The sequence below is a fragment of the Lissotriton helveticus genome, chromosome 7 (assembly GCF_964261635.1).
Source record: "Lissotriton helveticus chromosome 7, aLisHel1.1, whole genome shotgun sequence".
In the NCBI taxonomy this organism is placed as follows: domain Eukaryota; kingdom Metazoa; phylum Chordata; class Amphibia; order Caudata; family Salamandridae; genus Lissotriton; species Lissotriton helveticus.
In genome coordinates this window covers 1,595,066,470-1,595,093,110 of record NC_136068.1, presented here as the reverse complement: position 1 = coordinate 1,595,093,110, position 26,641 = coordinate 1,595,066,470, and the positions used below count along the sequence as shown (strand labels likewise).

Here is a 26,641-nt window from a genome sequence, read left to right as displayed (position 1 = left end):
AATGCGTGAAATGTTAGTAAATCTGGACCTAGGTTTTGCTCCAGGTGGCTGCTCAGTAACCTTTTTCGTTATTCAAGCCCAAACTTTGTAAGCAGGAGTTTGTTTTAAAAAAAGAGAAAAAACGAACGGTGTTGACACCCTAAGAAAATTCTCCAAGAGGGAGGGCATACATTTTTTTTCTGTGGGCGACTCTTATTGGCCATCCTAAACAGGGAAAATGTATGGCAGAAGCAGTATGAACGATGTAAGATACTTAGACCAACAGGTTCGATGTCCGGGTTATGGTTGATCTAAGCTCTCCACCAGCAAAGCCCGCTGGGGCTCTACCAGCAGAAACACAATAGTTCGCCCGACTCTAAAAATTTAAAATTTAGTGGACAGTCTGACACTCTGCCATGATGGTGGCTATCTTTGTCAGCCAAACTCTACTTAACTCTGAAAGTTCCACAAGTTTAAAAAGTACTGCAGCTCACCAGTAATGTGTTTTATTCCCATCATAACGCTGTACAAAAGAAATTAATTTGGCTTGAATGGCATTGTGTAATCTTGTAGGCTGTGTTGTGATGGAATTCTGTATTTTTCTTGAAGTAATGTGATTTTTGGTCTGTTCACTTCTTATTACTTATAGACTGAGTAGGAGTCAGAAAATTAAAATACAAACAAGCAAGGCATGCGAGCCTGGACGTCCCTAGAAGAGCTACCGTGTCCCTTCCATCCAATAATCGATCTAGCCATCCTTTCACCCTTCCATCCACCTGCTGATATCCACCATTTTGCTTTTAGATTTTCTCACCCATTCAGTCTTTCATCCATCATTTACTCTTTCACCATTTCATCCATCCATCCGCCATTCCATCCATCCATCCGCCATTCCATCCATCCATCCATCTGCCATTCCATTCATCCATCCATCCATCCATACAGACACCCCTCATCTATGTTCGCAGACTTCTACATCAATCCACCTATACATCCATCATTAGACTTACCCATCCATCAATAAAGCAGTTCATCCATCAATAGATTCTTTATCCCATCCATTCACCTATCATCCGTCCTCTCTGATTTCAATTTACTTTGCCATCCATCTTCTCAGATTTCCATGTAGTGCGCTATATAAATGCCTATACATACATACATACATACATGTACTATGCCATCCATCCAACCTCTCAAATGACAATGTACTCTGCCATCCTTTCACCCACCCATCCATCCATCCATCCTTTTAGATCCCAGTTTACTCTGTCAATCTTGTATCCATTCATCCAGCGTCACAGATTTCAATTAACTGTGCCCTCCTTTCATCTATCCACTATCCATTCATCCATGTATTCACCTCTCAGATTTACATTTACTCTGCCATCTTTTCATCCACCCATCCATCCTATTACATTTCCATGCATTCCGTCATCTTTTTATCCATCTCTCTAGCCATCTCACCCACTCATCCATCCATCCACCCTTCCTTAGTTCCACCCATCCATTCTTTTCACCCACTCATCCGTCCAACCTTTCATCCACTTATCCTTTCACCCATCCATCATTTTATTGACTCATCCTTTCACGCACATCCATTATTTTACCCACCATCCTTTCACCCACACATACATCCTTTCATCTACCCATCCTGTTACCCACTCATCCATGCATGCATTCTTTCACCTTTTCATGCACTCATCTATCCTATCCCTAGATAGTCATTATTCTGGACATTCTTGTGTCGGAGCAAAGGTGTGAACTTTTGAGCTCAGTTCGGGGGCTCTGTGTGGTGTGAAGTTCAGGGGGGGGGGGCGCTGGAGGGCTTTAACACTCTTGGAAGGGGAACCCTTACATTTGCATTCTGTCCCTGCCCACAGTCCTGCAATGAACTTCATCACGGCCGTGAGGAGAAAGGACATATCTGTAACGCAGGACATAGCCAGGGGCATGGGCTTTGGGGGCGTGGCACTCAGTGATGACATCAACAAAGGAGCAGATCAACTATTCATGAGCTATGTTGATCCGGGTCAAGGGTCGGAGTCGTTCACATGCAGGGTTGTGTTAGAAGGCATGCCTCTAGGGTGGTTACATTATGGCATATTCATCAAATATGAATGCAATGCAAAGGAAAGACAAAGGTGCATTGGGGCAGTTTAAAGCGTTCTCGGTTCTTTGCTTGAACCTATGCATGGAGTGCTTCTGGGAGAATTACTTTAATAATAATAATAAACTTTATTGCGTGATTTAAAAAGAAACCATTGCAAGTACAAAACATTTAAGAGGTTCAAGATTGCATTTAGAATGTTGAGTTCATTAAAAGTCAGTAGTATGTATAGATGATAACAAGTGAAACTTCCATTTAAAAAGTCATATTCTTAAAAGCCAGCAACAGCAAGTAAAATTTGGCAGCATTATTCCAATGGGGTGTCGCAAACTCTGGGCAGCTCAGTAAGTTTTTTTGCAGCGCGCTCCATGAATCTTACTAGGGCACAATTTAATTTAGTGTTCCTAGGGTCGAAACAGGCCAAAACTGCTGCTCTACAGCTTCTAATCAGGTTTCTATTCCAGTGATGCTTGAGTAGGGCCCGTCTCTCTGTCAATAGTAGAGGGCATAGGCATATGATGTGTATGATGTCTTCATTTTGCATCCCACAAAGTCGGCATTGAACTTTTCCATGTTCTCTTTTCCATTTTGGCCAATGAGTCAACAGGTTAATAGCTCCCAGTCTCAGTTTTAAAAAACTTAGTTTCATCCGAGCACTAAACAATATAGTAAGGTACGGCTGTGGAATTAGCGAGGCATAAGATTGAAGGGTCATCCACCCATGGCTTCTTTTTGCAAGGCTGGCCTTGTCTTCCACTATTGATAATTGTTTAGTGCTGATTTTCGCTAGCCTTTTAAATTCCATCTGACTTGCGTGCAAGTTCCAGAGGTCATTTAGGCACAGGGTTTTTAAGCCTTTTGACCAGTATTCATGTCCTGCTCGCCATGAGTTGTTATCAATGCTGGCCCACAAATGGTATCCTAAACTTCCCTCCTTTGATAACCTCAATTTGTGACAGCACACGAGGAAAGACATGGCTCTGGCCAATCGTTGTTTGCAGATGCCAAGTTCCAACCTAATTTGTGCCGGTGATGTATGGTTTGGTAAGTTGAACACAGACCTGTAGATCTTAGTAATTATTTTATCCAGGTGGTCACTGTCCAATCCTTTTAAAGCTTCGCTGCCGTAAGTTAAGGTAGGAATGATTTTTGCCTGAGCCACTTGTAGAGTGGGTGCAAGAGTAGGGCCTTGTAGTTTCTTTTGAATTAGTCCGATTGCATAAGCAAGTGCCGTACCCTTCCTTTTTTGCTCTTCTAGGTGGGATTTGTATTTTCCGTTGTTGAAAGTGACTCCAAGGTACCTTTGGCAGTTTGATTCGACAATGCTTTCATTGTTCAAAGCCCATGACAGTTTCTTAACTTTCCTTGAGTGCACCGCTAAAATTTTCGTCTTCCTGTTGTTGATTCGAAGCTCATTGTCATTTGAGTAGTCAGAAGTAGCATCCAGAAGTCTTTGTATTCCGATCTTTGTTTTACTTAACAGTACCACATCATCTGCATATAGTAGATTTGTCAGCGGCAAGCCAGATAGTTTGGGAGCGTGGGAGTTGACCGTATTAAGGGCTTCAGGGAGGTCAGCTAAGAATAGATTAAAAAGTGTCGGGGCCAAGACACAACCCTGTTTGAGGCCTTTTTCCGTCGGAATCGGGCGAGACAGTCTTGAGCCGTCCCCGATCTTAATTCTAACCCATGTGTCCTGGTGTAGGAGTTGTATGGCTCTTAGAAGGGCCTCAGGAATGTTGAGTCTGGACAGCTTCTGCCAGAGTTTACTTCTGTTGACATTGTCAAAAGCCGCTTGGTAGTCAATAAACCCCATATAAAGTGAACAAGAGCAGAATTTCGCTTGGTCAATTAAGCATGATAGGGTCATGAGGTTGACTGAGGTACCGGTGTTTATTGTGAAACCTGTTTGATTCGGAGGAATTATAGAGTTTATCAGCCCATGCCCTAAGTGAGTTGAGCAGCACTCCCGCAAAATATTTTGCTTCGTTGTCAATGAGTGCGATGAGACGGTAATTCCCTGGGGATTTTTTGTCCCCGCCTTTGAAGATTGGTGCAAGGATGGATCCACGCCAGGAGGGCGGTATGGTGTTGTTTTGCAGACATGTGTTAAAAAGGGGGCTTAGTTTCGCAGCCCAGAAAGTTGCATCTTCCTTGAACAGAGCTTGAGGAATTCCACCTGGACCAGGCGCGCCATCCTTGCGTCCCTTTTTTATTATTTTTTCAATTTCGTCCTTCTGGACTGTCGCAAAATTGACGTGGCTTTGGGTCGAGTGACGTTCTTTTGTTGGTGTCATTTTATGACCTAGCTTATTTAGGGAGTTTGAAGTGTTCAGGAGAGGTTCCAGGACAATCTCTGTTTGTGATAATGTGTCCATGGGAGGGAGATTTGGATGGTTAATGAGCAGTTCCTGGTCATTAAAGTGGGAAAAGAGAAATTCAATCCACTCTATTTCAAGAATGCTCGAGGAAGCAACTTTGGATGTGCGCCCAGATGCGCTATTGATTGTGCGCCAAAACCTGGCAGAGTTGTTTGTTTTAATGTCATGCTGCAGTTTGACCCAAAACAGGTTCCATTGGCTTGTGCGTAGTTCACGTTTCGCTTTCTTGAGGAGGTTACGGGCCTCTCTCAATTTTATTATTTTAATGGGATCCATTGGATCAGCTTTTAAAGCCCGCCATAAGCGATTCATCGATCTTGTTGCAGATAGTATTTCAGAATTTGAGCGCGGCGTATACTTTTGATCAGTTTGACTTGTGTATTTTGTTGGTTTGGCGAATCTGTCAGTAAGTTCGGTAGCAAATGTTGACCAGTTGGCACATATATTGTCCAGGCACGTTTGGCGCTCAATTATTTGTTTGGCCTCTGCTGATATGAGTTGAAGATCCTTAAAGGAGCATTTGATGCGTTTGAGGTTGATTGTAAGGCTCTCAGATGGCATGTCCCTTACCTTTTTGTGTTGTGCGAGGCAAGTCCTCAGAATAATTTCTTGCGGGCAGTGATCACTTTCTGTTCTGTTTCCAAGACAGTATCCTGCTACTTGGTGGAGCAATGAGATGCTGACGAAGGTATAATCAATTAATGAAGTGCCTTTTTTCGATAGATATGAGAATCGAGGTGGCTTGTCGGCAGGAAAACGCCCATTTAAGGCTCTTAAGCCCAGATTTTCAAGGTTACCTTGTAGAGAACTTCCATGTGGATCGTCCTTGTGCCAACCAGGCTTGGCTTGTGGTGGAATCACCCAGATGCTATCATGTGATTTAGTGACCTCATTTTTTTGGAGGACTGACATTAACCACATGTTAAAGTCACCAGCGAGTAGGATTTCTGAGTTTAGAAAACCGGTTTGCACTCTTACTACTGACGCTGTTACTTCGTCTACAAAGGATTTCCTGGATGCTGTGTTTGGGCGGACGTAGGCATTCATGAAGATTAACCTCCAATTTTGGCCATTGTTCAAAGTAAGAGAGATTCCCACACATTGGAGGCGATTTGATGAGCCCGGCAGGTCCCAGGAGGTGACTGCATTTTTTGTCGATATATAGACTGCAAGACCGCCACTCCCTCTTCCTGGACGATTCAGTTTGTGCGCTGTAATATGGTGGGTTTTAAAGCCTTCTAGGTGCTGCGGTGCCGTAAGCCATGTCTCTTGTAGTAAGAGTATGTCGAAACCCCGAAAGTAGGAAATGGTAGCGTTGTCCTCGAGTTTGCTCGTAAGGCCATTTATATTCCATGAACAGATTTTTAAAGGAATCTTTTCGTGGCAGTCCACCCTGCTGGGATGTCAACGTAAAAGGCGGGTTGTATTCAGGGCGCCGGCCAGCCATGACCATGAACCCACCTCGTCCTGATTCCTATTTATTGTGATCCCGTCTTCTTTTGCTTTCCTCATTGGGTGGACAGAAGTGGGAGTTATGTTGCATGCACCCCTGAGGACGGAGTAAACTGTACCCCTCCCTACACTTCTATGTTCAACACCACAGCTTCCCTGTAGAACGTATGGATAGCCCTCTTCCCTGCCCGGTTGTATCAGTATTCCCCATTGCTTGAAGGTGTCGATTTGCCCTAGAATTTTGTTCATTGCCTCTGCGGTTCTCCAGGTGATCTTTGTGGGTTCGTTTAATTGGCCTTGACATGGTGCAATGAATTCTACCGATATTACTTTCTAAACGCGAGTTAAAATGTTAAGATTGACAAATAAATGATGTAAGATGTGAAAATAAAAGCTGCATGATATGGTCTAAGTTAGGGTCCTGCTTCCTCTTCCCTTCACAATCTTTTGGTCTCATTAATCGGATCATCACTTGACCCCAAACACAATACTGCTCTATGTACTGAACCTCGTTTTTGAGCTGTGTCTGCAACAAAACATTACATTCACTGCAAAGCCCTCACTCTTCACTGCAGCTATGTCTGTGCTGTTTAAATACCTAACCGGATATTGTATTGCACTATCTCCTTATTAAATTATTTCAAACCAAACTGAAGGTAATGGAGAACAACATCTCACTCTTTCCAACTCAAAACCGTACACTTGAGATTTCAAAATTGGTTTGGAAGTTTCTAAATATCTGGTCAGCGAGCAGCCACATCACCCAAGGAGCTCTTTGTGTACAAAGGAGACAGCGTTGCTGTCACTGGAAGGATCAGACGTGTACAGTATGCAGAGAGCCTTTTATTACATGAACAGTATACATTCTGCTGATACATGCACCTGTGTGCCGTCTGACATTTATTTCATTATTTATTTAATGCGATTTTATATAGCGCAAACTTTACCCGAAGGCGCCAGAGCGTTTTAAGTAAGAACCAGTTGCAAAACATAAGGATTTAGGATTACATTGCGTTACATAAAAGAAACAAACAGAAAAAATTGCAAATGTACAAGATGTAAAGTCACACAAGGAAGAGATACAAAGAAAAATTGCAAATGTACAAATAGTAAAGTCACTCAAGGAAGAGATACAAATGGATATACTCGAAGAGTCAGATAGGAATGGTAGAGAGTAAAAAGGTCTACTGCATATGCTAGTGATTAGAGTTATCTCTATATACATAAGGAAGGGATACAAATGGATATACTCGCGGATATATGCAAAGGAAGCACATCCTCTGGCCTAAAGATAGTAAAGATAGCATGCATGCCTCGAATATAAATCGTCTGTCTCTTATTTGCTCTGTAAAGACCTCCGATAAACACACGCTATTCAGACAGGAGATAGTGTCTGCATATGGTGCACACAGGGAGTAAAATCGCTCAGACACTTAATGCTCACTCCTGAAATCTGTGGAGATCTTTAGATCACAAACTTGAATATAGGCAAGGCTAAGTCAGCCCCCCATCCGTACAAGGTGAATACTCTGTATTGTGGCTTGGGGTACTCTATATTGTAATATATAGAATCTTGGGAGTACTCTGCAATAAGATACAATGGGGCCTTGAGGTATTAGGCCTTTGGGTACACATTTCATCATCTTGTGACTCTGTACACTAGATTTTCAATGGCGATATTAGATGGATGTGGTTAGAAACACGCAAGCCTGTACAGAAGACAGTGTTTGTGTCAAAATGTAGGCAGGTAAATCTGCTGAAACCTCAAACGTTGCTGGTTGTGCAAGACTTCCACATACCACTCCTTATATAGACCGGTTTGGTAAATGTGTAAAAGGATTTCTCTACTGGTTTCTGAGTTGCTGAATAAACCAAGCTAAATTTAACTCACAACCATCTCTCTGTTCCTGACAACATGCACAAACTTCGGGAAGTTCGAAGGACAAATCACGATTGAAAGTTGGAAAAGTTTACATTTTGAAATTAAAAGTGAGAACATTTCACTCTGAAAATTATAATTAATAAGAACTATGGAATTATCATTTAGGTTTAATCGAGAACACTCCACTAAATCCTCAGCTCCAGTGACTTCAACGATATTAGCTAATCCAGCTACAATTCTTGTCAGGGTGTACCATAAAATTCACTAAATTAACCTGTGCTTAACTCCTCTCTGGTAACATGGTACAACAACTGTCAGGCTTAACTTGGAGGCAATATGTAAAGTATTTATGCAGCACTCAAGCAGTATTAAAGAAAAAAACACAACACAAGGAAAATCTTACAGTAATCTATAAGAATAGAGCAAATTTTAATAAATAAAATCACACCAGAAAGAAAAAAAAATCCAATAAGTAGAACTGGAGTTATTCAATTTCAAATATTAGGAAAAAGTAGTGCCAAACAGCGGAAAGCAACAATAGTGGTTATATGTTCGTGGAGGGACCTGCACAGGGTCACCAGTTCAAGCTAACCGCTATGAACCTCGGGCTGGGTACAGGACCAAGATGCTAGGTACAGGGTCGTGCTAAGTCGAGTTTCGTCAGTTCCGATGGGGTCGCCCATCAGGTGGTGTGAGGTGCTGCGAAGAGTTGCATCATGCTGCATCAGTTCCAATGAGGCCGCCGATCAGGAGCTGCAAGGGGGTGCTGCAATGAGAGGCCCTACGTCAAGATGCGCCGCACTGCGTCAGTTCTGATGAGGCCTATGATCAGGAGCTACGATGTGCGGTCCTGCGTAGAGATGCGGTGTGCTACATCTTTTCTATTGAAGCCACTGATCAGGAGCTGATAGAGGTGCTGCAATACCAGATCCTGTGTTGCACTGAGGTGAGTTGCTTCACTCTTCATCGGTTCTGAGAAACCTCAGAGTTGGGCCAGGATCAATAAACTCTGACACCAGCCAAGGATCTAGGACCTTTGGGCCACATTTTGAGGAATCAGGACTCACTCCAGCAGAGGCCAGCAGCAGGGCATAGGCAGGTCCAGTTGTGTCTGGGCAGATGCAGGGGAGGTCTCTGAAACTTGTTTTGTTCCTGTAGCTCAGAACAGGGGGCCAGTCAGCTACCCCTTGGAGTAACTCTGTTGGTTCTGGGCTCAAGGGTTCAAGTCTTCCTTCCTCGGGCAGCAGGGCAGTCCTTCCAGGAGCAGAGCAGGCCTTCCTGCAGCAGGTCAGCCGAGTAGTCTCCTAGGTATTCCACAGGTCCAGAAGAGATCTGAAGAGTTGGTCTGAGGGTGCAAGGGTATATTTATACCCGGTGCCAGCTTTGAAGAGGAAGAAACCTCTAAACTTCTCCCAACTTCTGGAATTTCCTTCTTCCCAAGCCCTCGCCTCTGGTCTGGGGTGAAAATAGCACACTCACAAAAACTTCACACTTGTCTGAGGGAGTCCTTTGAAGAGTAAGTGTGGTAGGTAACAGCTCTGTCCCGCTCATCAGGTCAGGGTGGCCCATCCTACCAATAGCCATTCCCTCTTTGTAACAATCTCTGGAAGGAATACACAAAGACCAACTGCCAACTACACCTAATCATGTGACCTTGGACACAAGCTGTAGGCACCAAATGGTTAGGACAAGAAAATGCCAGCTTTCTAAAAGTGGCATTTTCAGAATTGGGACTGAAAATCCGACTTTAACATTAGAGAGGGCTTTAAATTACAATTTATTCGAGACCAAATTTGAAATTCCTACCGGCTCCCAATCAAATGCTATCACTTATTAATTGTAATAAGATAACCCAATGTTATCCTAGGGGAGAGGTAGGCTTTGCAGTAGCGAAAAACAAATGTAAGAGTTTTTTACTACCAGGACTTGAAAAACTTAAAAGCACATGTCCAACTTTTTAAATCCACTGCATCCTGTACTATGGGCCGTTTACGGCCTACCCTAGAGGTGACTGATGCGTTTTAAAAAGGAAGGATTAGGCCTGCACACTGGCAGCAATTGCAGGCCTGAGGCATGTTTTAAAGGACTACTTCAATGTGTTGTACTATAAGTGTTGTAGGCCCCGAAGTAGCATTTAATTTTCACATCCTGGGTACACATAGTACCGCTTTACTAGGGACGTAGGAGTAAATTAAATGTGCCAATTGTGTGTACGTCAATTTTACCATGTTTAAAAGAGAGAGCACAAGCACTTTGTGCACTTTACCACTACCAACAAGAGCTAGAGTCCTAAAGTAAACAAAACCAAACTGAGCAATTGAGGAGGTGTGACGGCAAATGGTTTTGGGGTGATCCTGCAGAGAGGGTAAGGTCCAGCACTTCCATACCAGTGGCCACTCCAGACCTTATTCTGCTGCACCTCTGAACGTTAGAAAATCAAGTGCAACAATCAGGGTAATTACATATTATGATGTCAATTGACATTTTAACTTTTTTTGGCTTAAACACTTTTATATAACTTGTATGCATTAAAACTACATGATTTGCAAATGTAAAGACTCAAAAGCAATGTGTTTCAGGTACTTGTTTGGCAATTTTGATCGCTCTGGGCTTTGCAGCACTACAGAGGCATTCACATATCAAATGTTCCAGTCATGAGAGACTGTGAGTAATACCACAGGCAGCCAGAGTTAATACCAACATAGCAAAGTATTATAAAGTACCGTACTTTACAGAATCTCAGGCTTTCACTGGTAACCAATTTAAGCATCAAGATTATTATAGGTATGGTTAGTCGGCAGACACAAATTAGCAATCACTTTAATTATCAAAAATGTCTGTGGCATACTCCACACTCAAGTGATATTAACTGCTGTGACTTTTCAGAAAGCCATCAGGAAACAAAAAGTCAATGATGAATGGAATAACAAAGAAAATCTGAACAAATATAACGAAGGTCAACTTTAGCCCATCAACACCACAATGCCCCTAGGCATGTTTGGCACCTTCAGCAAGTCCTGGCTTTTTATCATTAATCACTTTCCAGTCTGCAGCTTGAAAAGTTATATTTAGAAAGGCAAAAGAGTACTCCAAGCCCAGAAAGCATGTGGCTGTTAGCAAAATGCCTGAACTGGCCAAAGGAGTTACACGTCATGCGGCCCTCGGCACAAGTCCACGATGGGACTTAGAAGAAGTTTGGCTACAGTGCTATGTTTTTATTGTATGTCCTGGGTATTCAACTTCTATTCCAAAATACACTTAGAAAGTCAAACCTGAAAAAGACACTATTGGAAGCATTGAGGTGCGCATTGAGGCCAACCAAAACAAAGAACTGCAAGGTTGTGAATAGGTACTGGCCTTGATACTACATTATAATGGGCTTTCTGATAGGTCACGGACATCAAGATCATTAAAGAATGCTGTTAGGTTGATGAACCATGAAAATCATTTTTTTCATCCAAGCAACTACATATTACTTTTTCAGAAAAACACTGTTTCCCTTTCCCCGCAACTGCAAAGCCACCAGATCCTCTCAAGAACAGAGACTTGCATGGAAATATTTTATCTCAATGAAGGCATTTAAACTTTCTTCTCGAGTTAAAACCATTTGATTTAAACTTAACAGGTCTTCAAACTACTGTATATGCTGGATTCTCTCACCTGCCAGTTCTACTGTCTTCAGCCCGAGCCTGGGCTTGCTGAACTCAAGCCGGCCTGACTCAGACATATGTCCCAATCACATCTGGCATTGTGAGGGATGCAATAGGGGTACAAGACCATAAAACAGCGCCAGCCCATCGCCTGAACTGGTGATGCACATACAGTTATGCTGCGGCACTGTCTGGTGCGAGCTAGGCACAACCAGCAGTGAAAAGAATGAAACCGAAAGCATGTGAAGATGCTCCCGTCAGCCATAGCATCACTACCCAGCTCTGCTGCCGTGGCACGCTACTGCTGAACTGAAAGTTTGGCACCAGACAAGCTCAGAAGCCAATAGGTGTAGCAAAAGGCACCACAGGAATGCAGCCACATTCGTTTGGAATGCTGCTGGGGCCACACAGACCTCATAAAGAAGAGAAATAAGTGTAAGGTAATTTAAAGTTTGGGTTCCGAAGTAGCATGCTATCCACCGAAAAGCGTGTCAACACCTCATCAGGGGTAGCAAGCGCTATATAGATGCAAACCCTTTCCTCTTCTATCCCTCTACTATCCCTTTCAATCCAAATAACAGACTAACATGTCAACTGCTCAAATTACTTTCATAGTTCACTATACTAATTCACCAATAATCCTTTTTGGGTTCCGGAGTAGCATGCTACTCACCGAAAAAGTGCTTTGACGCATCGTCAGGGATAGTAGACGCTATATAAATGCAATTATAATTAATACTAAATTAGCTAACCTCACGTTTCACTATATGGTTCGGAATTCGAGGGGCCAGAGTGAAATATGGACTTGCCTGGCCCCTGTCTGCCACCGTGACTGCAGCTGGCAGTTGAATGGAGCAACCCTGCTAAACTGGCCGGGTGGGACAAATAACTTGGCAGAAGGGGCGAGCTTTACGCCTACACACCCACGGGAGTGGCATTGAACAAATCACTTTGTGCTGCAATCAATCTCTGGACGACAGCAGAGGGTGTGGGCAATATCTTTATATTAGTGCGCATGCAAGCACAAACAATTTACAGGATTGTTAATATGTAACTTCTCAGGGAGGGTAAATGTCAACATGCCACCACTGTTACCCGCACGGCTCCTGCACAGTATGGTAATATAGATCTCCCATACATGTGCAGGAGGCTGCTGCAACAAACGACGGACTACAGCGTCATTTGTCACAGTGACTATGATGTCTCAGGAAAAAGATTGTGATGACTGAAGCAGACTTATGTCGCGGGAAAGAAGGCATAACCCCGTAGTCCTGTTAATCAAAGAAGATGGCGGTGCTGTCAGAGCAGTCTGCAATGCCAGACCCATAACACACTTTGTCTTGAGGCACACATCAGGGTATGAGCGACAAGAAGTTGTGTAGATTCCCCTGACAAGGTAAAGGAATGCTCTCCTCACTCAAAGACAGACACCTGTTTTACCTCAAGAAGTAGATTGGAACAGCATCCCAGGTAGAATACTGCAACATTGTGCGATAGAGAACTACAAGTGATTGGCAGTAAACCGACCAATCATTTGCCAGCAATCACAAACAAGGAGACACACTTCCACCATTTCCACCTCCTCATCATCACCAAGACTTCGGATTGGTGGTGATGTGGGCCTGAATTTTTGGTCTGGTTATGAGAGACCTTCAGAGAGATGTGTACCCCGATAGACATATCTAGTCACGATCAAGTAGCCATGTTGGAAAGTGAACTCATTATTGGTCTAATGTGTAAGTTGTGTTCCAGTGTCCTTGTATGGAAATGGTGTCTGAATCACTCAGAGAACTGAAGGTATTATCAACTTTTGCCAAATACAGGATAACAGACAGAATAATGCTATTCACAGCTTGGCTTAAATATATGCCAGTAATAGAAAACCCCAGAGTGAAAACCGTGGGGCTGAGCTACAAAACCAGAGATTGAAAACCAAGGGTGTAAACAGCTGAGTCTATTAAGAAAACTGCACATTGAAAGCTAGAACTGATGGTAAACTGTGGGTTCACATAACCTGGATCAGCTATAAAAATACACATATATAACAGGAACACAGCCCGGAGAGAGGACGCGCTACACGCCGCTCCCGCGTTAACACAGCCTGGGGTTTCCCGCCATTCTTTCAAGTCGTACCCGACATGAACGCACAGCAGTATACTTAAATAGAACAGTACCATGTTCTACGTTTTCAACATTTTGCATTGTAAACGCTGTGATCTCCGGGCACCACAGAACTAGATATACAAAACATTGAACTGAGAACCTTACCCTGTTTTCTCAATTTCGTTTGCACACCAACGGTCACGGGCCCGGCTGGGTCGGAATTACCACCAGCTGAGCGACCTTCTGATTTTGAAACAGCCATCTAGCCCTGAGGAATCGCGAGTGCGATGAAACACGTGTCGGCTGGCTGTATACTCCATTAAAAGACTCCACGATTTACCCTTCCACTGGAGTTTCTGTTAAAGTCTTCTGTCATTCTGTGTTCTATACTATATGTTGTATTGTTACATAACAATCTGTATACTGTGATTTGAGTGCATCGGCAACCCAGTCACACATATATATCTTGACCTGGGTATAAGACAGGTGATGCTAAATCCAACAAGTGAACAGCGTGAGCTAGCTTTACACGAATTATGGAGGTGTACCAACTAATACCAAGACATCAAACCACAGCCTCACCTTTCACAAGAGCTTTCAAGATGACCGTCTCAAATTCCTCTGTCCCATCCTGGTCAGAATACACGGTCACCAGGTCCCGGTTTGCCACAATCTTTTCCACCTTGACATACAACGACAGGATTAGAAACATAACATAATATACTCCAGACCACGGCACTGACCCTACACAAACTGAAAACTGAAAGGACATATTTAGTGTTAAAGGGACCGGTGTACTAAGATATAATTCCCAAATTTTGTCGCAAATTGAGCACTGACTTTTTGTGAAGTAATTCAGATTTTGTGAACTGACTTATGTACTAACAAGCTGGCTTGCAAAATAAACATTCGGAGTGGGTCACAATTCAACTTACCTCCTCAAAATATATGAGGTAGGTCACAAATTGCAACTTATTCGGATTGAATGCCATCACAATGATGGCGGCCTACTAGGCTCACCATGTCTGTACTTCTATTTCAAAAGTAGCCTGTATTCCATTACGGAAATGGGTCTAAATTTAAGAAAAATAATGCTTTTAGACAGCTGCCCATTCCGAAACAAACATTTTTCCATCAGTCACAAACAGTAAGGGGTCACACAGGGACCCCATCTCATTTACAAATGGTTTAACATGTCCTTTGAGGAGTCGCTGACCTGCCAATAATCTGCGACCGAAAATGTGTTTGCAAACCATTGGTACATGGCATTGCGAATAGGAACTTGAATGAGCCTCCTTAAGCGTGCCCCTCCAAATTGTGATTTTTACAGCATTTCTAGACCCACTTAGCGATTTGGTTACCAGTTACTGAATAGCAAAGTGGGTTTAATACATTTGAGAGGGCCCCGGTGGCCGAGAGATCCCTATTGGAAAGTATAGGAAAAAGTAAAAAGTTTATTAAACTTGAAAAAAATGTGTACAAATATTTTAAAGCTACTTATTGCAAATAAACTTTTTATATTTTATATTTTAAAAGTAGAACAAAATAAAAATGCCACAGCATTAACAATTTAAATTTAAAATGTCATTATTTTGAATATTTTGTTTTCTGAAGTTACATTTAAAAAAATCTCACCTAAAGTAAAATATATATATTTGTTATATATTAATTATTAAATGCTATCTGTAGGATTTAATTAAAATAGCGATAATTTCTAATTTTTTTTTTACATTAAATAAAATGTATTTATATTTGTAACTATTTTAAATAATTTGACAGGATTTTCTATGGGGTTTTATTTTAAGTCCCCACCTCCAAAATATTCTACAAGAGGGTGTTGCAGTACCTGTGAGTGGCCATGTGTGGTGCTGGACTTAGCCCAGCTCTGGCCAGGATCACGCTTACAACCGTTGTTACTACTTTTTGGCTGAAGTATTCTCTTTTAAATCTTCCTTACTCCTTCCTTACCCCTTCGCTTTAGTAGCAAGTATTTTGCATTTTCCAGCCGTTCATCCTTTCCCGCCAACATTTTCTACTAAAACCTATACCTACATGTGTGCAGACTGTGCAGTAGGGGTGGAGATCTATGCACAAAAAAAGGTAGGAGGGCGGAGGTGGAACCTCCACACTAATGTTTTGTGAATAACATTTTGCAGTACGTATAGTAGTACTATTCTAGTACTACTAAACATACTACAAAATGCAGTTTGTGAATAGGCCCTGGAAGGTGTAGACAGACAAAGAGGTGTGCAGCAATGGCAGTCCTGTCAGAGCGTAACATTGGTCGCGGTCACACTGTGCCCAGTCAGTGATCTTGTCAGCTAATCAGTTCACTGAATTCTAGGTTTCTGTAATCCAAGACTGATTAATACCAAATTAATAAAAATAAAAGTGGGAAAATTCTAATGAGGAAAAGAGAATTTGAGTTATGAAGGAGGAAGACATTAGAAGTTGGATTTGGATATCTGCAAAACTGCAGATCATGATTTGGCCCCACCACCACCACAGCCGCCTTCATTTCCTACCAGCTCTCCCAGTCCCATCTATTTTCCCAACCTTGGAATAACAGCACACCCACCACAAAAGCAATGTTTCTTTTAGATGTCCCTGCAGGACCTTTAACAAAATTAGGCTGTCGCCAACAGAAAAAGATTGAGTTTAGCGTACCCCATTGGACTCCTCCTACTTCAAACTCCTAAAAAACATACAAACACTTTCCCTATAAATTCAGTCTCTATCTACTCTATTTTTCTCTTGACAAGTGCATCATGCTCATACATACCAAGTCTACCATTTTGCTCATATTTCCACCAGGGAAATACAGCGCGAGCTTCTCTTCCACCAGATCCCGTATGGAGTCCATGCTAATGGAGTCCTCAAGGATTTCTGCAAGACAGTCGGCCACCCCTCCTGACCCAGCCACGAGGAGGCATGGGATGGTGCTCTTGGTCACATTGTATACCCGCTGCAAAAGAAGACAATGCACCATGTTTAAGAAGAGGGTACATAGCATCAGGTTCTGAGCACTTTGTCGGGTTCGATAGGTAACGACAAGCATTTCAAGAATTTCTTAATCATTTCAGCGGCTCCACCCACAAAAGAACACAACACAGGTACAAGTACAGTGTCTAAATCCCACAGGCAAACATTGCAATTGCAGATTATTTGCCCATGGTGATGAACAACTTCCTCTAGAGAAAGCTGTGAAAGCACAATAGTTTTGAGACTGGGACAAAAAAGAATAATTTAATTCAGAGTTTTAAAATAGAATTCAGAACTCTTATGTCACTCAAGTTGAAATACACAGATTAAAAAAGGTAAATCCAGGTAATATATAAGACGCTCAAATCTATTTTGACTACAGACGAGACAGAATACATGATAATAGTTCAGTCTACAAGCAAATTGATTATAAATGAATCACAAATAAAGGAATCGTCACACATTAAATTCACACCATCTCGTATTCTGTTGCGTCAGTAATCAAAAAGGTTTTACAGTTCTATATATTTCCTGAATTTACGGTTTACAATCTTATTTTCAAGTTGGGTCACATAAGAGTGCTGAGTTATATTTTGAAACATAGTGGGAGACCTTTGGCAGTCTCCGAGCGAGGGATTGTGGTGGCTGATCCCTGTAGCACAACACTAAGCGATTTGGACTGTTATTGTCAACAGTGATGTCTGCTGTTCTTTTTAGTGCCTCATCTGTCTCCATTCATATCCTATTAATTCATCCTTAATAGAGCACGTTCTTCATTTTGAATGATATTGCGGAGCTTTGTATATCTTGGTTTGTTTTTGCTCAATTGAGGGAACTACACCCATTTGTTGTGAATGGTGGGAGTGTATGGTTGAGTTGGGTTCGTATAGATTCGCAAAACTGTCTAGTTTAGTAATGGTTTGTGTTGGTTAATCTGAAATAAGTGTTTGCTGTTCCTCAAGATCTTTCTTGGTGTTTAATATATATATAGTTTGAAAAACACTTTTGCCGAAACGAGTCAGTGCATTTGGTGTAGTAAGTAAATTTGATTATACCTCGCATCCTGGAGTGCCCGCTGTCTTTTTATAGTTTGGTATACTGAAGGACTTTGTGGTTTTTCGTTCAACTACGCCTGCAGTTATCCACAAAATGATTCAGTGAGAGACCGAGGTCGGTGCTAATTCCATGTTGCACACACTTTAAGGTTGACTAGGGAAGAGGTAATGGGCATCTCTGAAAACTCAGAAGAACCATAATATAAATGCAGGTTTATTATAAAATGCCTTAGAACAAAAAACCTAGACAAACTTGTACAAGCAGCCCAGCCAAATACAGAAAAAAGTACTGGAACCCATTCAAATATTACAAATAGGAGACAAATTGATGTTGAATTAACTGCAGAAGACACGAAACTACGCTAAGGGTGTGTTTATTACTATGACAATTCTCCCTGAAGCTCTTTAATATTTACTTGTGCTCCTTATTTAACCCGTTCAGAGTGCAGTACATGCTTATGCTGACAGCACCCAAGCCTCCTCCTACTGCTATGAAACAGACATTTCTAAATCCTTCCCTTCTATCCCTCCACTATCTTTTTCAATTCAAATAACAGACTAACATGTCTGCCACTTAAATTAATTTCATATTTCACTATTCTAAATTACCACTAATCCTTTATGGGTTCCAGTGTAGCGTGCTACTAGCAGAAAAAGTACTTCAACCCCTCATCGGAGTAGCAAGCGCTGTATAAATGCAAACCCTTTCCCCTTCTTTATCCCACCACTAGCCTTCTCAATCCAAATAACGGACTAACATATCCACCTCTCAAATTACTTTCATATTTTCACTATACTAATTCACCACTAATCCTTTATGGGTTACGGAGTAGTGTGCTACCTTGCCAAAAAAGCATTTTGATGCCTCGTCAGGGGTAGTAAGCACTATATAAATGCGATTACAATACAATACAATATTAAGCCGTCTGAGGACGCACCACTGAGCACCACACTCGAATCACTACTGACCAACATCCAGTTCTGGATGGTGTCAGACTCAATACAACTTGATGGGGCTAAAACGGAGATTATCATTTTTGGGCAAATTGGGAGAGCAATGATCATCATTAACCAGCCCAACTCCAATTAAAAACTTTGATTTGACCATGCATTGTGTACAGAAAGTAAAACATCTAGGTGTACTTTTCCAGAAGATGCTTCCACAAATCATATTAGTGGTTAGGAGCTGCTTTTTACACCCACACATCAAACCCATCCTGCCACTCCATTTAGTAAAAATTGGGCAACTTGAGACTGGATTATTGCAATGTACCGCATGCAGAAATTCCAGTGTCATCGATAAACAACTACCGAGAGCCCAGAATGCAGCTGCTATTATTATTATTTTATTTATTTATAAAGCGCGCTGTCACCTTGCAGGCATCCTGGCTCTAACTGACTCATGGGCATATAAGTATCAGGCAGGACAAGACCACACAATAGATCACTTAGGAAACAACCAGGTTTTAATCTTTCTCCTAAATGGGAGAAGTTCCGTGGTTTGCATAATCTCAGATGGGAGCAGATTCCATAATTTAGCGGCGGTCACCTCAAAGGATCTGCCACCTGCTCTGACCTTCTTAAATCTAGGTACTTTCACCAGCCTAGCTGTTGACGACCGAAGAGGCCTGGCTGGTTTGTACCAGGTAAATTTCAGTTGCAGGGAGGCAGGACCAATTCCATTAAGAGCCCTGAACACCATACAAAGGGCTTTGAATTGTATCCTCTGTCGCAAAGGTAGCCAGTGCAGCTTCGCAAGGGCAGCCGGCCCATGTGCTCTTCTAGGCAGCCCTAGAGCCAGCCTTGCAGCCGCCGATTGCAGCCTTTGAAGCCTATCCAACAAAAACTCAGGGGAGCCCAGCAGAAGGGCGTTGCAATAATCCAATCTACTGAGGATTGTGCACCTTGCCACTTGAGCACGTGCCTGGAATGGTAAAAGTGGCAAGACTTTCCTCAGAGATCGAAGGATAGCAAAGCAACAGGCGGTCGTTTTTTTTACATGAGTCTCCATACTGAGCTTTTGATCAAGCATAACCCCTAAATTACGGACTGAGGCCACAGGCCGTACTTTAGTAACTGTTTCCGGAGGCCAAAAGTTTTCTGGAAACAGGCGGGAGGGTCTTATTCCCGGCGCTAAAAAGCACTTCCGTCTTACCAGCATTAAACTGAAGAGAGTTGTCTTTTAGCCACCGTGACGTATCACGCAGACAGTTGTGGAAAGCTTCCACAGATGTTGAGTCCTCTCCCTCAAAGGAGAGGATCATCTGCGTGTCGTCACACGCAGTGAGATCAATCTTCGACCTGAGCAAACAAAGTAGTTTTTCTGCTACCCACACACCTCTACAACGGTGACCTTCAAATGCTTTAACCACCCATCACTACTCCAAGTAGATTCAACAGTTAAAACCTACACTCCAAATAGGGACGGACATAGCTATTAACGCCCCTTTATACAGTTCAAATTTCTATTTATCCGCATGGCTCTGTCTGGGTTGAGGCTCTCGAGTCTTGGAATGCATTACCGATTAACTTAAGACAGACAACCTCTGTTTCCAGCTACCAAAATCAGAAGTCCAGTTTGTTTTATCATGCTATCTAAAACTAGAGCAAAGAGACCCAACTATGTGTGCATTATAAATGTGGTCAGTTAATGATCTAGTCAGTTACCTCACTATGAGCAACAATAGGTATGCATATGAAATACAACAGAAAAAGTATATGTTTAAATTTGAAATCCAGGTCTTCAATATGAATCAATTGGATAATAGAGATTTCACCCTGTAGGGAAAACATCTGATCAGACAAGCAAACCTGGATCCAAACACTGGCAAGGGTTCACTTGGTCACAGTCCGTGGGAAACAATGCGCAAAGTAGGATAGAAGTTGGATTTTGCTTCAGTAAAACAGATCTCAGCCAGAAAATAGGATTAGAAGTGGCTTGTAAAGGCTATATTGCACAATTCAACTCCACTTCACTAACCTTACTGTAAAGTATACGAGAACACAGGAAATAAACAAAACAGTTCAGACTTGACAATGCAAATTGTGAAGAAAAAAATAGGTTAATTGTCTCTCATGAGCCAACTACTTCTAACCAACTTTTTCCTCATACGAGTTTAAGGATTGGACACTAAAAGTGTGTACAGCACAGCCAATTCTTACACATCAGAAGAAGAGTGACTGAAGAGGCAGATTGCATGAATCATTTGAAAACATTTGAAGACAGAAGCCAAGAAAGGCATTAGTAAATCACTATTGCAAAGATGAAATGCTAACGAGGAGGACATTTTTTTTTTTTTTTTTTTTTTTAAATCTGTTTATTAGCATAGTAGGTAAAGCATTCACAAATACTTCCAATCCCGAAGGGATACAGATTAATACACGTTTAAGGTTGCTTAGAACATATAATGGCATAGTTTCCTTAATTTTCAATTTGTTGGTACATATTAATGCAAACTCCCGTCCTAAAAAAAAACTCTCCCTCCCCCCTCCCCCAACAGATCCATCCGACACTCACATAACAATTATATTCGGTCAATCAATAGACCGGGGCACGCCGAGAGCCATAGCATATGGCACTGTTCAAATGTCCACAGGAATGGAACCAGACCAATACATAAAATATAAAATATAAAATGGGTGGATCCCCCCCCATCTCTCCATCTCTCACCATGGTTAGTGACAGTGCATGCCAGTCCAACCGAGGACACAGTTATCGTGCAACCGAAGAGGCATCAGTATCCCGGTCATCCCCGTCTCCCACAGTTTCAAACATACCCAGTATGGTATACCAGTCCAGAGAAATTGGCTTTTTCCTCAGTCCCCTGTATTCCTCCCTCTGGAGTGCAACTCCCTCCGCCTTACCCCATCTCACCACTTCTGTTCTCCACAACTCCGGGTCAGGAGGCCTAGCCGACTTCCACCTCATAGTGATGGCACGTTTCGCAAGCAACAAAGCCAGATCCGCGAAGCGTGTCGCCACTGTCCTAGTGCGCTGTGAGGGCCCCAACCCCAGTAACGTGCCTTCCAATGTTTGGGATCGGGTCAATGCACCCGCTTCCTGGAGCGAATCATGGACCGTGGTCCAGTAGTACCCTAGTTTGGGGCATTGCCAAAGCATGTGTATTAGTGTTGCGTCCTCAGTGTCACACCGGGGGCAATTACTGTTAGCATCCGGAAACATCGTGTGTATGCGGTGTGGGGTCAGGTAGGCTCTGTGTAGAAGCATCGACTGAATAAACTTGAACTTGGGGTTTCTAGCCACTCTTTTGGGGAACTGGAGAATACGTTCCCATTCCTTATCCCTCAGGGGCCTACCAATATCTACTTCCCATTTTGCTCGGAGTGGCGACAGATCGAAAGCCCTCCCCTTCTTGATACTAACAGTGAGCCACTTAGTAAGGTGTGCGCCCGTGCCCATAAGGTATTGCATGGTGATGAGAGGATTCGTAGCTGGCTCCAGTCCCCTAGGGGACCACTTATGCATGATATAGTGGCGAATGCTAGAGTGTAGCAGGAAGGTGCCCCCAGGGACTCCATGTGCAGCTCTAAAGTCTGCAAAGGACTGTAGGCGTTCATCCGCGAACAGGTCACCCACGTGTGACACTCCGGCGTCCTGCCATTGCTCCATCGAGGCCATCGATAGCGTCCCGGTAGCCAATGGGATACCCAGGAGCGGGATCGTGGGGGCATAGGACGACTCAGGGGATGTGTACTTTAACGCCTTCCGCCAGTACGTTATCGCCAGTTTGAGGAGAGGGGGGACATCCCTAGGTACAATTGAGTTAGGCAAAAGTAACGAGTGTAATCTCCCCAAATCATGATCCTTGTCCGACATGTTAATCTCATGAAGATTGCGGCCCGCCACCCAGAAGGCCAGCCATTGCAATTGACATGCATAGTTGTAGGCCCGAAAATCAGGCAAACCCATGCCACCGGCTTCAGATGGGAGCTGCAGCTTGGAGAGGCCCACACGCCTGCGGCCGTGCCCCCATACCAGTTCGGTAAGTAGAGAGTCCAGGGCCTTAAAGGTAGTTGCCGGGATCAGGTGTGGCAAGTTAGTGAAGTGGTAAAGAAGGCGGGGGAGCATCACCATCTTGGATATCGCCACTCTGGAGGACATTTATTTGTAACTACATACTCCTCCTACAGTTTTAAAATGGAGCATATTGTTTAAATTAGATTGTTCCAAACCTCCAAAGTGACAACCAACTAAACAGATTTTCATGGAACACCTGTGATTAAGAGCAAGCAATATTCATGGCAATTAAACTTTTGATTGAAGCTCATCCACGACTTCTCAGCACACATTCTGCATGCATCAAAATAGCATATTTCCATGTTTAATCTGCAATAATTAGTACTCAACTATCAAAGGAAATTTTTTAAAACAATGTGGAAAATATACAATCACATATCTGTTTGCAACTTCTTGCTTATACTTTGACAGTGTAGAAAAATAGCACCCAATTAAGAACAGCATGGGAAAAAACACAAATGAGACATCGGGTAACAAAATGATAAATACCCTATTGCAAGATATTTTCTTCTGCTCACTCAATCGAGATTTAAAAGTATTGAATTACTAATGTCATTACAGCAAGCCGGTATTACATATCATTACATGCATTAAAGAGAAGCCATTATAATATATAAACCTTCTGTGAAAAATGCGCCATTTAATGTTGACCGTTACACTCTGGACTTCAATGGGCTGCTATTAAATCGTCATGTAATCAGGGCTTTAAGTGGACCAGGTCTCACCGGGTCTGAGCACCGGCAGTTTTTCAAAGGAGGCCTCGAAACGGCTCTCTATCGGGCTCTGTTTTGTGCCCTGGCACAGGCGGTCCTTTTTTTTTCCCCGGCTGCAATGACAGCAGGCACTTTGATGTGCTGTGCTTGCACTGCTCACTTCCCACTAGTGGAGTAGTTACGGCATGAAGTCATGCCAGGTGAGCGTTATAGGGGAAGGGAAATCCTTTAGAGAGTTATTTTCTCTGTGGATTTCCCTTCTCTTTTTGAGTCTCAGGAGCAACAACATTGTCGTGTTGTCAACAGAACTTTAAATGGAAGCTTTTTCAATATTGTACACAAGCCGTAGTTGCTGCTTATTTATCTTATGCCATTAACAACCATTGACAAAGTCAATAGTCCTGACTTGTTGTAGGTATGATGTTACTTGTTGTATCATATATCTAGATGCAATGACCGAAACAGCAAAATACAAGTCGGGCGGCACACTTTGCTAAGCACAGATTTTTAGCTCAAGTGTTTTAAGCCACGCCCTGAATTACATTGGCCACGCCCCTTTGAGAACTCCTCCAGTTTTTTCATCCCAATTAAAGCCCTGCATGTAATTCAAGAAGTGCTGCAAGGATCCTGGATTGCTGGCAGAGTAGGCCTTTACTCCATCCAAAATGGTGAAGACCATTACGATGCATAGAGTTGTTTGCAACTAGTACATCGTTAGGTTTTATTTGCAAAATAAATGACCAACAAGAAATGCTAATGGTGATTAAGGCTGGATTGCACCCATCATAACTATTTTTTCATGGATTTAATTTTGTCATGTTACATTCTATCGCTAGACTTACAGAAGGGATATAGACTATCTATCCATGTAGTCGTACATTTCAGTTCACTGTGGACTCGGAGTCCATGTCTGTCATGTAGACAGAGGCTACTTGCAGGCAGCGAGCAACAGGCAGAGCTTCTCTAAGTGCTGTGTAGTCAATAAAATGTACAACCAAAGCTAGAATCAGACAGAAAATGCTCACCCTCATCTACAAGGTCTCAACAACGAACGTAGTTGAGCAGCACACAATTAAATTCTCGCAGTAACGCAAGAGTCGTGCCTTGGTTTTCGAGAATGGTGCAATTATGCAGTAAAATGTGCATCGTATGAGGGATAGGTCTGCTCTCTTAGACCAGAGTTTAGAAGAACTGTGCAACAGAGGGATCTCTATTCTGCAGAGGGCCTGAGTCCATAGGAAGTAATTCTACATGACTGAGCAGCCTGCAGTTTGAAGTCTGTGTTGTAAAATGTGTACGACCTGCGAGAGGGCTCACCTTTTGCAGATCTGAGCTGTAATGGTTGCAAGACCTGAATAAGAGGTCCACTGTCTCAGGTCTGTGTATAACCTGAGCTACATCATTGTGTTCTGAGACTATGGAATGTGCTGGAGAGCCCTGCTGTCTAACGCTCAATTATGTTAGATATATGTAACCGGAGGGCGCACCGTGCAGTCTGAGCTCTGTTGGAAGACTGTAGACGATTGGCATTACCAGATGTACAGGCTGAATCTATCAGAGCCATGTTACTGAAGAGAGAGCTTTGCTGACTCAGCCATCAGTTGTATTTGTGTAACTCGAGGGAGTGCCCAGCTGTCTTTGGTCTAAGCCTCTATATTTGTGCCACTTGGGGGCTCTTCTTGTTTAAGGCCCCAGCCTCTGATCTGCACACCTCACGATACCTTTGCAGCCTGCTCCCAAGGTATAGATGACATGAAACACAATAAATGAGTGAACGATGAATTGTCTACAGTACCTCCAGCATTTTTGGTTCTCCAGCGATCAGCATGCAGAGGACCGGGATCTCAATACTGCCCCTCCCTGCAAAATACAAACACAAACAGACTAGTGAGCATCGCGGCACCTTGGACATGTATTAAATTCCGAGGATTCTTAAATATCAGAAAATTATTATTAGCCGTTGATCCACCATTGAAAAGTGGAACATCATTTTTACATACCTGTTTTCTTATCAGTGTCTAAATCACTTTGGAGTTTAAAGGGTGTATTGATTCCTATTATACATGGAGGAGGTATATGAGTTTTCACAAACTACATGTGAAGCAGAGTTCAGAAATGGACATCAAACAATTTAAATAATTGACAAAATAGTGATATCTATAGGTGTAAACTACTACGCATCAAATGCATGCTCACCCTAGACATAAATCCGGTCCAAATATTGAAATAATATTCCATGCTACTTTTCACCCCAGCTTACCAATCATGTGATCACTTGTACCAAGCAATGTAAAGGCATATAGGTAAAATCATCTTCCAAACTGTTGTTAACATGTTGGCAGATTGAAAACTCATACATATACAGGAAGTGTCAAAGTGCAACCATATAACTGGCTTCACTCAGGAGATTTGGTGACCAAATGCATAATGGAGGCACAACATCCATCTTTTTTGCCCTCCATCCTCCTGCTTTGGATACCTAGTGATTGGAGGTTTGAAGTGGCACAGGTTTGCTGAGCAGGCCTCCGACAAATATGCAGTGTTTAGAAGGACATTCGATTTGAAGTTCACACACCTGCTACATTGGTAGATCTGCAGAATCGTTTTGCGCTGGTTTTCAAAGCTGAGAAACGAGGCCTCAGAATAAAAGACACCCTTCTCTGCCTAGCACTTTAAAATGAAACCTATGCTTTTTAGAGGTGCATGTTTACTACATCTTTGGCGCAGCAGGTGTTTCCAGTACATAACGTAATTTAAAGTTTCTTCTGTAATGTTTGGTAAAATGCTGTGAAAACCAGATCTGCCGAGTATTTGCAATACAGTAGTAAAAGCTTTTTGGAAAAGTTAGATTTGTATAATCTATACAGTTTCATCCATTCTGAATCATGAAAAATGCTGTGCTACGAAAAGGACTATTCACATTGCAGGCCGGCTCTTGTTTGCAACTATTTGAATGCCTTTTGCCAAGACAGCCAGCAGTTGCCACTTCAAATGAAGCTTAGGCAGGATTCCAGGAACAGATATCACAGCTGCCTGTGAAAAACCACAAAGCTCTCTTTGGAATTTGGGGGCCAACCCCAGACTCTTGGGTCCAAAGACCCCACAGGGCAGAGATTTCATTTGATGCTCATAGGCACAAGTGTCCCATTCATAAGTAGATTTTGAAGACTGGAAGAGCACACCACAAAGAAAAGAAAGCTCGACCAGATCTGTTGCTCTGGTGAAAGGAACTAGGAGTGAACCCTTTGCATGAAAGCATATCCCAGGAACAGGAACTGGGCCAGACAAAGGCAAGGGAT

General features: G+C 42.6%; 1 protein-coding gene across 6 annotated transcripts in view; it reads right to left on the bottom strand.

Annotated features, from left to right (window-relative positions):
- Positions 1 to 26,641, bottom strand: part of TRPM4 (transient receptor potential cation channel subfamily M member 4) — a 369,304-nt gene that overhangs the window by 121,875 nt on the left and 220,788 nt on the right. For all 6 annotated transcript variants that reach the window (XM_078655174.1, XM_078655175.1, XM_078655172.1 and 3 more), the window contains exons 7-9: positions 25,138 to 25,202; positions 16,337 to 16,519; positions 14,137 to 14,236 (exon numbers count right to left, since the gene is read on the bottom strand). In XM_078655174.1, the coding sequence (XP_078511300.1) occupies positions 14,137 to 14,236; positions 16,337 to 16,519; positions 25,138 to 25,202 (348 nt within the window). The remainder of the gene's footprint in view (positions 1 to 14,136; positions 14,237 to 16,336; positions 16,520 to 25,137; positions 25,203 to 26,641) is intronic.